At 45.9% G+C, this 12074-nt stretch overlaps 1 protein-coding gene across 1 annotated transcript in view; it reads left to right on the top strand.

The window, feature by feature from the left end:
- SNAPC4 (small nuclear RNA activating complex, polypeptide 4, 190kDa) overlaps positions 1-8566 on the top strand; it is a gene marked incomplete at its 5' end in the record, with an annotated part of 14157 nt that extends 5591 nt beyond the window's left edge. Inside the window, 13 exons of the mRNA XM_009875543.1 lie at positions 4-74; positions 377-483; positions 749-843; positions 1549-1643; positions 2254-2339; positions 2544-2936; positions 3607-3696; positions 3906-4149; positions 4252-4322; positions 4641-4739; positions 5000-5027; positions 5587-7679; positions 8447-8566. Of these exons, the coding sequence (XP_009873845.1) occupies positions 4-74; positions 377-483; positions 749-843; positions 1549-1643; positions 2254-2339; positions 2544-2936; positions 3607-3696; positions 3906-4149; positions 4252-4322; positions 4641-4739; positions 5000-5027; positions 5587-7679; positions 8447-8566 (3592 nt within the window). The remainder of the gene's footprint in view (positions 1-3; positions 75-376; positions 484-748; positions 844-1548; positions 1644-2253; positions 2340-2543; positions 2937-3606; positions 3697-3905; positions 4150-4251; positions 4323-4640; positions 4740-4999; positions 5028-5586; positions 7680-8446) is intronic.
- Positions 8567-12074: the final 3508 nt, after the last annotated feature.

Below are 12074 nucleotides of genomic sequence, written 5' to 3'. Positions count from 1 at the left end.
CAGAAGTGAAGATCAGATGCTTTTAGAGCTTGTTCAAGAGATGAGAGTAGGAAGTCATATCCCGTACAAGAAAAGTAAGTGACCTACAAGGGGAAATGTTTTCCGTTCACTCGTAATGATTGTTTTATTTTAATTCTCCCAGGCTTATGTCTGATAATGTTTTTTCACGCTAGAACAGCCAGCCTGCTCTGATTCAAGGAATTAATGAGGTTTTTCCTATGAATTCTCGTTGTGTACCATTTCTTTGAGTATATAAACTGAAAATTACATGTTCTGCTTATGGCAGTCCTGGATTTGAAAATACCACAGTTACAATGTAAGTAAAGGAAGAAGCACTGTTTGCAGCAGACATTAAAATAGACCTTTGCCTTTCTAGTTGCGTATTACATGGAAGGAAGAGATTCTGCTCAGCTGATTTACCGGTGGACAAAGAGCGTGGACCCTAGTTTGAAGAAAGGACCCTGGACACCAGAGGAAGATGCTGTAAGCTCCGTTCTTTGATGACTAGAATTGTGGGGTGCAGAGGGTGGGAAGGTTGGACTGCTGAGGTGTTACATGTCTGCTACATCTGAGCTTTAGCAGTGGCACAAACAAATGTACAATGGAACAAGATGGGCTTAGAACATCCTAAACGCGGCTGTTCAGAGATTGACAGCACAGTGGGAACAAACACACCTGCTCCTGTCTCAGGCCCGTTAGGATTATTACTGATGAAAGTTTCAACTCTTGCTGTGTGTGGTTAACGTAGATGCTGTTGGCTGCAGTTAAGAAGTATGGAGAGCGTGACTGGTACAAAATCCGGACAGAAGTGCCAGGGAGGAGCGATGCTCAGTGCAGAGATCGGTACGTACGCTAAATGTAACAACTGTGCTTTCAAGTTTATGGCATGGAGTCAAGGTGCAGCTTATTTTACAAATACGGTTGATTTGCTCAAACTAGTTTCACCTTCGCCACTTCTTACAAAACAGCCTGAGTACAGTCGCTAACGTTGTGTCCACAGAACCCTGCGTTTGTAGTTACAGAAGTCAAAAAGTTGACGTTGAATTTAACAGAACCGTGCATTGTTGCCTGTGACTTAGCAGAAGCTGGAAGGATGTTCAAGATAAATCGAAGGGGTTGTTAAATGTGAGTGAATACACACAGGGAGGGAAGGTTGTCATCCAGGTATTGCCTGGGCGTCTGCAAAAATGATCTTGTCAGTGACTTCCTGTAACTGAACATCGGGAAGGAGAAGTCACTGAACATCGGGAAGGAGGTGCTGAGTAATTTTCAGCTTTGGACTCAACTTCAGGAGACTCAGCGTGCAGTATGTCCTCATTTCAGTGACCCGTTTTACAGCTGCTTGTTGTAATTCTTAATTGCGTGGCCTGATATTTTTAGGAACAAAGGGATTGTAGCTGTGCTGTATTAAGGAAGAAGGGATGAGGCCCTTTACAAAAAGGAAAGATCTGAGAGCGAGTGCTGGTTTTGTTCAGCCTCAGGGTATGTGGTGATGATCAGAACTGTACAAGCCAAACTGAATGTTCCTTTAACGTTTTCACTTTGAAGGTACTTAAAAGCGTTGCACTGTGATGTAAAGAAAGGCAAGTGGAGTTTAGAGGAAGAGGAGCAACTAATTGAACTGGTTCAAAAGCATGGCCTGGGTAAGTGTTTCTGTGGCTTAATCTGAAGAAGCTTAGAGAAGTATTATTAAGGAATTTATCATATAAGTTTTCTCTTTTAAGGCCTGCAGCTCGTACCAGCAGGCTCTGCTTCATACAAATGATTGTAGCCTTCCTTATACTGTGTAGTCTGTTTCTGGAAATTCAGTTATTGTGGGATTGTATAGTAAAGAATTCTATAGGAGTGTTAGCAAAACTTCAGAGCAAGTTCCCCACTAAAGAGCCTGTGAAGAAGTTCTTTTATTTCTTTAACAGAACTTCCCATGACAAACTGAAACTTTTTGACATTTGATTTAAGCTTTCCTCTAAGTGCTCTCTTACTGCTGCAAGGGAGTGTGTAGTTTTGCTGGGGTTTTCATCACTGGTTCATTTGTTGTAGTTTCTAACTTGAGCTGAGTGCATAGTAGTGCAAAATCTGATCAGAGAGCACTAATGAATGTTAAGATTTTGAGATGCGTTTGTATTGTAACTCTGTTTCTTGTACAAGGGAACGTATAGCGTGCGTATAATGTGTGTATAATGCTCTGCACCGAAAAGGCCTGTCGCTCAGTTTGTTGCATTAACAGGTGTGCTCTATTCTCATCTTTTTTAGGTCACTGGAGTAAAATAGCTTCTGAATTGCCACATCGCACTGGCTCCCAATGTCTAAGCAAGTGGAAACTTATGATTGGGTCTAAGGTATTGTACAAAATCCTGCTGTGTCACCTGTCTCATTTCTTTAAGATTCTCTAAACTAAAAGGAAAATCCTGTGAAGTCAATACAAAAAATGAACATTGATTTCACACAGTCAAGGTGTTGTTTTAAAGCAGCTTTTGTTCTGAAGGTCTGAAGTTAATTTGAAAAGTGGCTAAAACTTGTCCGTGCTTTTTTTTACCGAGAAGAAAAGATCTAGGCCAACAAAACGCCGACACGTACAAGAGAGTTCCAGCTCTTCAGAGAGCAGCAGTGAAGACATCGAACTGGATTTAACAGACAGTTCGGAGGAAGAGACGACAAGCAAGGAGGAATGTGCGTTTCCCAGTATTGATTTGTGGGTACCAACACGGACAAATACACAGGAGTCCAACAAAGGCAGGTACCAAACTCCATCCCTTTTCTCTCCTGTGAGTGCTGATGTGAAGACCAGTAGCAGCGAAGTTCCAGTTGCAGCATCTGATGGAGACAAGGACAGAGCTATTGATAAACCGCTGGAGTTGAACACCCTCCTGAGGGGCATCGCACGCCCGCATTCGACAGACGTTGTCGTGGAGGATCCAGTAGAAGCAATGAACAAGGTGAATCCTGGGATTCTCAGTTGGTTCTTGTTGGGATTGGAGCTTTTAGATCAGAAGCGACCGGGCAGTGCAGTTGTTGCAGTAGAGAGTCGGTGATGGGTAGATGGCAAATTCCAGTTCGTGCCTCCGTTGGCTGCTTTCTCACTGTGCCGTTGGGGGGTGCTGCTGGAAACTGAGCTGTGGCATTAAACAAAAGTTTCCAGCGCTGCCTCCCCGTGCATTACCTAGAAAATAGCTGTATTGTTTCCTGCATGGAGCCCCAGAAACAAACCTTTTTTTTAGATCTTCATAAAGAAGAACTGTCTAGTGAATTGTGGTGTCTCTCTACCCTGGTGACAAGGTGTGTCAGCTTTGAGACTGGAAGAATTAAGTTATTTATCCATCTGTATCTGATTTTCGGCTGGGTTTTCTCCCCAGATCAGATGCTAGAACAGTACAAACCCTCCTAGCACATGTTTGCAGAAGATACTCCTTAGCAAATTATTAAATGTCTGAATTGCTCTTTAAGTTCACATAAGCAAAATTATTCTCACTTTTGCATTAAGAGGTGCATATGTGCCCTAGACTGCGGGGCCAGTTGCACCGATGACAAGTTTGTTGGCTACGGAAGTGCTGTGTTCTGGGGGTTATACTTTCCCTTTTATCTTTTCTTGTGTGCTTTTGTATTAAGGCTTCCAGGTGTGGAAAGCAAGTGCTGCGAGTTACCCTGGAGAACGTGAGAAGAGCATTAAGACATAACACGTGCTTTCTGAGGAAACTTGTAAGTGCCTCTTCTGTCTTGTCTGCTCTTGTGATGTCAGCGCTGCCAGGGGGTATTTAGTGGGAAATATTTTTGAATGAATCACATATCTACTTGTACTTCCCAAGAGGAAAAACACATAAATTTTTTTCGTGGATAGTTTGTCCTGGGGCTAATTGTGGTAGAACCGTCCTAATTAAAACTCTAATTATATATTTATTCATACACAGCAATTGAAGATGCTAAAACCTTCTGCCAACGCTTTAACAAAAATATCTGGAGTTAGTCCATCTGTTGGCCAAAAGCTTGAGGGGCAGCAAAACATCACAGAGAAAACTTATCGCCAGGAGAGAGAGCGTTGGAGAAGGCTGAACCTTGACAGAAAGCTTCTGATGGCAGTGACACCTTGGGTGGGCAATGTGCTGCTGCCTTGCACCTTGCAAACTGGGAAGATGGCTTTTCATCAGACAAAAGGTACTGGTGACCCATTGAGAGCAGTATTACTCCTACTTTCTGTCACTACTTGCCAGTATCTTGTGAATACCAGCTCATCTGGATGTTGGACTTTTTTTCTAGCTGATTCTATTCAAGAGAAGATCAAGTCGATCGGTCTTAGGAGCACTCCCCTGTTCACACTTCTCATTCAGGTGGGTTTTACAGTCTAAATACCATTATCTGCTTTCCAACAGTGGTAATCTTTATTTCTGTCTCTGATGCTTAAATAAATGGTTTACCTTTGTTTCTTAAACAAATCATGTCATCAGTGGATTAATCTGACCTCATGGCTTGTGTGTGATGTTTCTTAAATAAATCCTGCACCCAAAATCTGATACTGTCAGGACTTCTGTGCGTGTAAAAGAATCTTTGCATGTGAAGCCTCTCCCATCCATCTGGTTCTGTCACTGGTCCCACCAGATCATTTTTGTTCTCGGTCAAATTTTAACGGAATTCTTATTATCTTGAAGCTCTTTCAGATTGATACCAATGGCTGCATGAAGATTATTCGTGAGAGAAGGTTAAGGCAGTCAGAGCTTCTTCGGGCTAATGCAGGCAGGCCTCAGCAGGTATTGTGCATGGTCTGTTTGTAAGCTTTTCCCACTGAAGTCTTGACTAAAGCAGAGATTTATTTCTTTTTTATTTTTTTTTAATTGTGTGGCCAGTGTGTGTCTGTTTTCCGTTTGGTTTTGTTCAGAAGTATTATAAAATGCCAGCCATGTGGCCACTTGTATAGCGTGTTGGCAGATGTGGGTTTGCTTCACATCTCTACTGTTATAATGATCTTAAGGTATCTCAGAAGTATAACTGAATATAATTTTTTTGGCAGGCTTCCCAAAATATGGAGACTTCTTCAGGTACCTACCAGAACATTTATTTTTATGATGTGCGAGAACTTTTCCTAATTCATCACCGTTACATTAATGACCGGTTTAACTGAAGGAGAACTTTTGGTACAAAACTACGTTGTCATGCTTCTTTTTGCTAGCTCTTGGATTTTTCAGTTATTGGCTAAATACGTTACCTTTTGGTAAGGACTGGAAAAAATCCTGAAGGGCTGGGGGACCAGTGGCACTGGGCCACCAGTTCTATAGACCCGCTGTTAATGCTTTTTTCCAGCAAGGTGCTGGCTGTAGGTTCTAGGGAATGTGCTGGCACTGACCAGTTGTTATCCTGGCTGGATTCTTAGCCTGTTTGTGGTTTCCTGGGGAAAATCACGTCATTACTGAGCGAGTGGTAAGCTTGCTGCATCAGAATTATCTGAAGGGTGTCAGGATGGGGCTTGATTAAATCAAGAATCAGGAATTTTACTACTTTCTGTGCAGGGTACTCAATGCTTTATAGCTAAGAAATGACTTTTGTAAATGCTGTTCAATCCTTTAATTTTTTTTAAATTTTATTTCCCTTCCTCTACAGGCAGTTCATCACAATCTTGTGCTCAGAAGGACTCCCGAAGGGGCGTACCAAGAAGTGCTGTCACCAGACCTGTTGCCTTAAAAGCAAGGGACACCTCCACTTCTGTCTCGGAGAGCAGCACTCCTGCTGTGCAGGGAGCTCTTCCAGCCCAAGTGCAAAGGCAGAAGCCTAAAACTGTCTCAGAATTACTGAGAGAGAAACGGCTGAGAGAATCCCGGGCTAAGAAGGCCATGCAGAGGACAGTATTTGTTGCCCCACAGATGCTGGTTTCGGGGCCTGTGATAATCCAGCCCCAGCAGATCATTCCTTCTGCACAAGCAGGCAGCAAACCTGGAGCAGTTGGTTGTACAACTGGCCCAGTACAGTGTGCACCAGCTCCACTGCCAGCATTTACTTCTGTCGCAGGTTCAGCTTCTGCTGTTGTGCTTGACAAACATTCCTCATCAGTGCCAGGAACTGGGGAAAACCCTGGTTCCTCACAACGGACAGAGATGCAATGCGATAAGGAACTCAAGGAGGAAGCTTTGGAAACTGGCCCCCCTGAAGGAGGGTTTTTTCCAGGTGTGAATCCAGCGGCAGCAGAGAAGGCCCCAAATCAGGGAGGGTGCAGGAATCAGGTCCTGGCTGGTAGCTCAGCTTCGGTAGTGTTGCAAAACCCAGCTTTTGTTCCACATGGGATTGCAGTGGTGCCTGTCGGCATCGAGTCTGGCACCAACAAACTCTCTCTCTCCACCCCTGTTCCCTGTGAGCTGAACAGCAGTGGGCCCCAACAGAGGCCGGTCGGTCTGCTGCCTGCTCTTGTCACTCCACCAGCTGCTTCCCATTTGCTTCCCAGCAGCATCCTGCCTTTCACCTGGGTCGTGACACCACAGGCTCTGCTCCCCACTGCTCTGCAAACTGTGGTGCGGCTTCCCCAAGGGCTGCCGGCTCCTGCTGACACAAGTCAGTGTCAGGCGACTGGGACTTGTAGTGGCAGCTCTGGCTTGGGAGTGCTTGCTGTGCCAGCTGGAGCAAACACGGCTCAGCCCAGCAGTGCAGAGACAAAAGCATCGAGTGCCCCGTTGACAGAAGCAGTGCCCTGGGGAAAGCCAGCTGACCCTTCCGCAGTTCTGCGTGTGACCTCGGCGAGTCCCGAATGCGGCTCATTGAGCGTTTCTTCTGCAGCGCCTGCACGTTCAGAGGACTCCTCCAAGGCTTCTGGCTCTGCTGCAGCTGAAACTTCTCTTCCACCTGATGCAGCGGCCCCGCGTGCCGTGCTGTTCCCCCAGACACAGCTCCCTGTAAGCACACAGGGGTCTGACTCCCAACATGCATCAACTCTGTCTCGCTTGGGAAAGAGCTGTGACTCCATTACAACAAACCGATCGTCTTCGAGTATCATCACGAAAGGGACTGTGCTCCAGCCAGGAGATCCAGTTTCCCGCACCAATGTCCCGAGGAACTCCGATGGCTCTGCTGCACGAGCACTGAAAAACAGACCTATTGCCTCCAAACCTCCAGCTGTGCAGCCCGCTGCCAGTCCGCCCCAGCCAACCACTTCCAGTGCGGAAAAGAATCTGCCTGACTTTAGCCTGATTTCCCTTGAGGATGAGGGGCTAGTGAAGGAGTGGCTGAATGGGAAACAAGGTGTGCAAGTACCATCACTGCAAACCAGGTTGCCTTACTTACCACCTTTCCTGTGCAACTTAAAAACTCTCTCCAATCTGCTTCTGCAGAAAGCAGCTCTGGAAGAGCAAGCGGCACGTCTTCTGCCTTCCGATGCTGGTCAGGGTGAGGGCACTGGCGTGGATTTACACGCTATCACAGAACTGGTGCAGCAGCAACTCGGTGATAACCCTGCTTATCTCCTGCTGAAAGCCAGATTCCTGGCAGCCTTTACGCTCCCAGCTGTCCTAGCAACTCTGCCTCCTCCGAAAGTGACAACAACTCTGTCAGCCAGCAGGAAGCAATATGAAGAGAGCGACGAAGAGGAGTGGCAGAGTGAGAAGGAGGTGTCTGAGGAAGAGAGTTGTGAGAATGAATTAACAGGTGCCCGGCTGGACGGGACGGTTAGGGATGAGGCTGGAGGCGAAGATGCTGATTTACTGAATCAGGTAAAACAGAGGTGCAGGGCCTAAAAGCAGTGAGTTACTACCAGCTAAATATTGCACTGGAGTCCAGAGTGAAACCCCCACAGTGTTTAAGTGTAGCAGAAATTTGGTCCTTTTGAATAAGTGTGGTTTGGAAGTTGTGTCCTCCGACCTGCATTTTAATTCTTTGTGGCTCCAAAGTAAACCAACAAAATACTACTGAAGGTCAATAAGCGAGGTAAATGGCTGTTTCTACAGAATGAGAGTAAAGCTGCCTAAAAATCAGAGCTGTCCCACAGTCAGAGCCAGCAGTCATCTTTCTGTTCTGGCTCTGACTTTTGAGTGTGGGCCAAGTTCAGTGTAGCTTGAACTGTGAGCAGTTGGTCCAGAAGTCACCAGCAGTTCTTCACCGCTGACCTTACTGCCGGCCTCTGTCCTGTGTCGTCTTCCGCCCAACTCCCTTCCACGCCTTTTAGTAACGCTACAGTCAGGTGGTTTTCCCAGTGCTTTTCAGTGAAAAAGGGATATGTTTTATGTTCTCCTTTTATGAGAAATAAGTTCATGTTGACCCGTGTTGTCTGGGGCACTGTCTGGCTCCAGCAGTGAAAGCTAAAGCATCACTTGGGGCAGGCTTGTGACTTCCCTAGAGAACAGTTGTGCCCAGAGTTGCTCTAGTTGGGAAGCAGATTGTTCTGGAAATCTTGCTGAGCTCCACAAAATAAAAAGATGGCTGAAGGGTTCTTTTGCAATTGCTCTCGCGGTATTGAGAGCCTCTTCTGCTTACCTTGCAGGACATGGGAGCTGAAGAGAACGCTGCACAGCCTGTCCTGGACTCCTGCACCGATGGGGCTGATGCCGGTGCTCCCCAAATCAGGAGAAGTGCCCGCTCCAGGAAGAGGAGGAGGATATGAGAAGGTAATATGTTAGTAGCTACTCAGTGATTCCTGCATTTCTTGCTTGAGAGCCTGGAGCGTATTTGTCTGTGGTACAGCTTAGACAGTGAATGAGGACCCTAGGAAAGGACTGAAATTTTCTCTACTTCCTGGAGGATACAGTGTTACAGTCACTCGTTAATCATAGACTAAGGCTAGTACTTGGATTTTCTGGGGGAGCAAAAGTTGATATCTGCATGATAAAATTGCAGACAAAAGTCATGAAGTTCAAACATTGGGCAGGCTCGTAGTCCACGCTAATGCCTACTGGTATTACACCTAGAGGGGTGCTAAACCCCTGCAGCAGAAGCCCAAGTAAATCCTTGCTGCAGGTCCCAGCAGACCGGTGGGAATGTGTCCTTGCTCGGGGTTGTCGGGCGATCCTCTAGGTCCTGGGCAGGTAGCCCAAGTCTTTGTGTCGTTTGCTCCCTGTAGCCTGGCTGGTGAGTCTTGAAGTGAAGAATAGGATTAAGAGCTGGTGGGAAGCTGAGGCTTAAGACTGATGGGTACCTCGGTGGTTTGTCTAACCCTTGATCTTTGAACAGCTTGGTGGAGTTGTTTTTCCACCTGTATGGCTTCATTTCTCTGCCTGTGTAACAGGACGGCTTCTATAGGGTGATAGGAGTGTGTGAAGTGTTAGTATGTGTTGAGGCTTTTGGTGAAATAGGCCAAATGAACACAAGCAGTGTTTGATTCGCATAGTTACCAGATGGAGACCGTTTGGGTTCTTTAAAACTGTTTTTAGAAACTCCGAAAGGGCAGTTTCCCTATAAAAGGGCTATGACTAACAGGCCTTGTTTGTGCTTTGTTCCAGGAGCCACTTGAACGCGACCCGCCTTCCTGCGTGGCAGCAGGAGGTGCTCTTTGCACTGTTCACTTTTAACCCTTCCAACAAACTGACCAGATGGACCTGGGGAAGAGAGGAGAAGGGCTTTTTCCATTGCCTGACACAGTCTGTGTCGTCAGCTGAATTACACATAATGAAACGAAACAGCTGGAGAGAAGTCTGTCAGGCATAAACCAGTACTGTTCCCTTTCAGACTGGCCCCTGCTGTAGATGCTGTGGGGGAAGATTGCTGGAGATCTCGGGGGAAACCAGCAATGATGGTTATTTATTTCCTTTTTCTGTTAGCCCCTATTTATGTGACCCTTTCTCTGTGTTCAGAATGTGTTGTTCACTGGGTGTTTTTTTAGTGCTGTGACAGTGGTTTTGCTTGATAGCTGCCTGAATGCTGCTGAGTAAGCAGCAGATTAATTTTGTATCAAAATGAGTCTTGAGTATTTGTTGAAATACAGATGTTTTATTTTTCTCACTTAAAAATTATTGATGTATTCTGTGTCTTTTTTTTACTGCTAAATAGTGTTTTAATAATGTGTGTATGTGTGTGATTGCTAATGAGAAGAAGTTTGCAAGCTGCATGAAAACCAGGGAGAATGGAGAAAACAAACATGCACATGGCTAAAACTTTAGGCTTGAATTGGGCTTAGATTCTCTCTTGATTCTGCCACAGCCTGCCCCGTACAGACATTAGCAAATCACTTAACGAAAACTTGTTTCTTCATTCCCAAAACAGCAATTCCTGTCTTGGAGAGAGGTGCAAGGAGACAAAGCTGATAACATTTAGTGGGAAAGTGCTGCAGAAAGCTTCATTCCACTGCACTGGCTCAGCTTCCCGAGAGTGGGGGTGAGGTCAGAGCGCTGGGAGGGACAACTCTTCTATGCAGGGGGGTCCCTTTGGGCAGAGCTGGGGTCGGTGACAGTGGGTACCAACATTAATTGGGTGTCAAGATATGGTGGAGGAAAAGGAAGCGTTTTGGAATGGCTTTCCTATTGCCGTGCACCCTATATCCAATGAGCCAGTGTAGATAACACTTTTCCAAGAAGTTCAGATGTGGCAGAAACTGCTCTGCAGTTCTGTGTGCTCTTCACCACACGGCGGGTGAGGGGGAAAAAAAAAAAAAAAAAAAGGCTTAAAATCATGAAGCCCAAAGTTTGGCCATGCAGAAGCCCCAGCCAGGCACCAGTGTAAGTGTGACCTGTGCTCTAAGTGGTTGTTGTCCTTTGCAAACGCCCCTCGAGAGATGCCCTTGTAATCCTAACTGCTTGTGGAAAAACCTTCTGTAAGAAGCAGCTGTCTCTGTTCTTTTTCAGGATAAACTGATCTGTTACTGTGGAACCGAGCCTGAGGCTAGATGGGTCCATTAGCAGACGTTCTGGTTACCTGCAGCAAGGGCAGAGCTAATAGAAGTACCGTGTCTTGTTTTAGCATAAAGCTAATTTAATGCCTAGCGAGAAGCACAGCCTTGAATCTCTGAGCATCTCTGCTCCCCTCCTAGTGATAACACGGAGAAACTCTCTGGAAACTTGGGAAGTAGAAAAGAGTGGGAAGCTAATGGGAAAATGTGTCATGCTGCCATGGTATCGGAGCACATATAATCTCAAGACTCTTTTAAAGCAGTCTTGGTGAGTTCTTGTTGCAGCTGCTCTTCAAGGACTGTGGGAAGGCAGGGAGTCCAGTCAGAGGGATGTTGTGGGTGCTTAACATCATCACAATGCTGCTTGCTCTGCTGCTCCTTTATCTGCTGTTAGAGCCACAGCCTGGAATTTGGGAATCGTGGGTTATGTTCCTTGCTTTGCCGAGGCTTGAATCCCTTTCACGCAAAATCCTGAGTTGTCGTAATTGTGCTTGAAGCTTAAGGACATCCAAAATTAGAGGCATCATTATAGAAATCATCCTCTTCAGCTGAACGCTAAACCAAGAGAGAGTTCTTGCTGCCACCTGCTTTCTGCTTATAAAAGTAGTATGTTAGGAGCTGAAAGGCCATTTGAACTGTTTCTTCTGACTCCATGGCTTGTTTTGTCCCCTGAAATCAGCTGGACAGACCTAGGCCTGTGACCCTCACTCTTTTTAGTCTTTCTGACCACTGCACAAAGAAATGTTGTGGACCCTCGCTGGCACAGGTTGGAAAACAAAGCCAGAATGAATCTAAACTCCCTGCAAAAGGAATGCTGATCACTTGCAACGTGACCAGTGGTTTTCTCCTCTGCCATCACCCATTCTGGCTTCCCTTTTTTTTTTTTTTCCTTCTTCCATTTCCTGTCTCAGAGCGTAGCTGAGTAATTTCCCCTTTTTTCTCAAATCAGTTTGTTCCTGGAACGATCTTTACTCTAGCCACAGACTGCATCCAAGACCAGTTTCCCAGACAGGACACAGACAAGTGTTGCCAGGCCAGGAGAGGAGACAAGGAGGCTTTTGACTGTACAGACTCAGGTTGGTCCATATAACGCAACATGGTTTATACTAACAGGGAAAATGTCTTTATTCTGCAGCTCTGAGGTAAGGACATGGTGTTTATCAACAAGGGAATGCATTTCTTGTATCTCCTGGGGCTGGTTTGAGGCCAGGCAGAAAAGACTTTTGTGGGTGTTAGACTGAGTGACTGTGTGGTCAGACAGCAGACAGGGATCTCTCAAATGCTGGGAGGT

This window comes from Apaloderma vittatum, unplaced genomic scaffold (genome assembly GCF_000703405.1).
Source record: "Apaloderma vittatum isolate BGI_N311 unplaced genomic scaffold, ASM70340v1 scaffold12428, whole genome shotgun sequence".
NCBI lineage: Eukaryota > Metazoa > Chordata > Aves > Trogoniformes > Trogonidae > Apaloderma > Apaloderma vittatum.
This window is presented reverse-complemented; position numbering and strand designations above follow the sequence as displayed.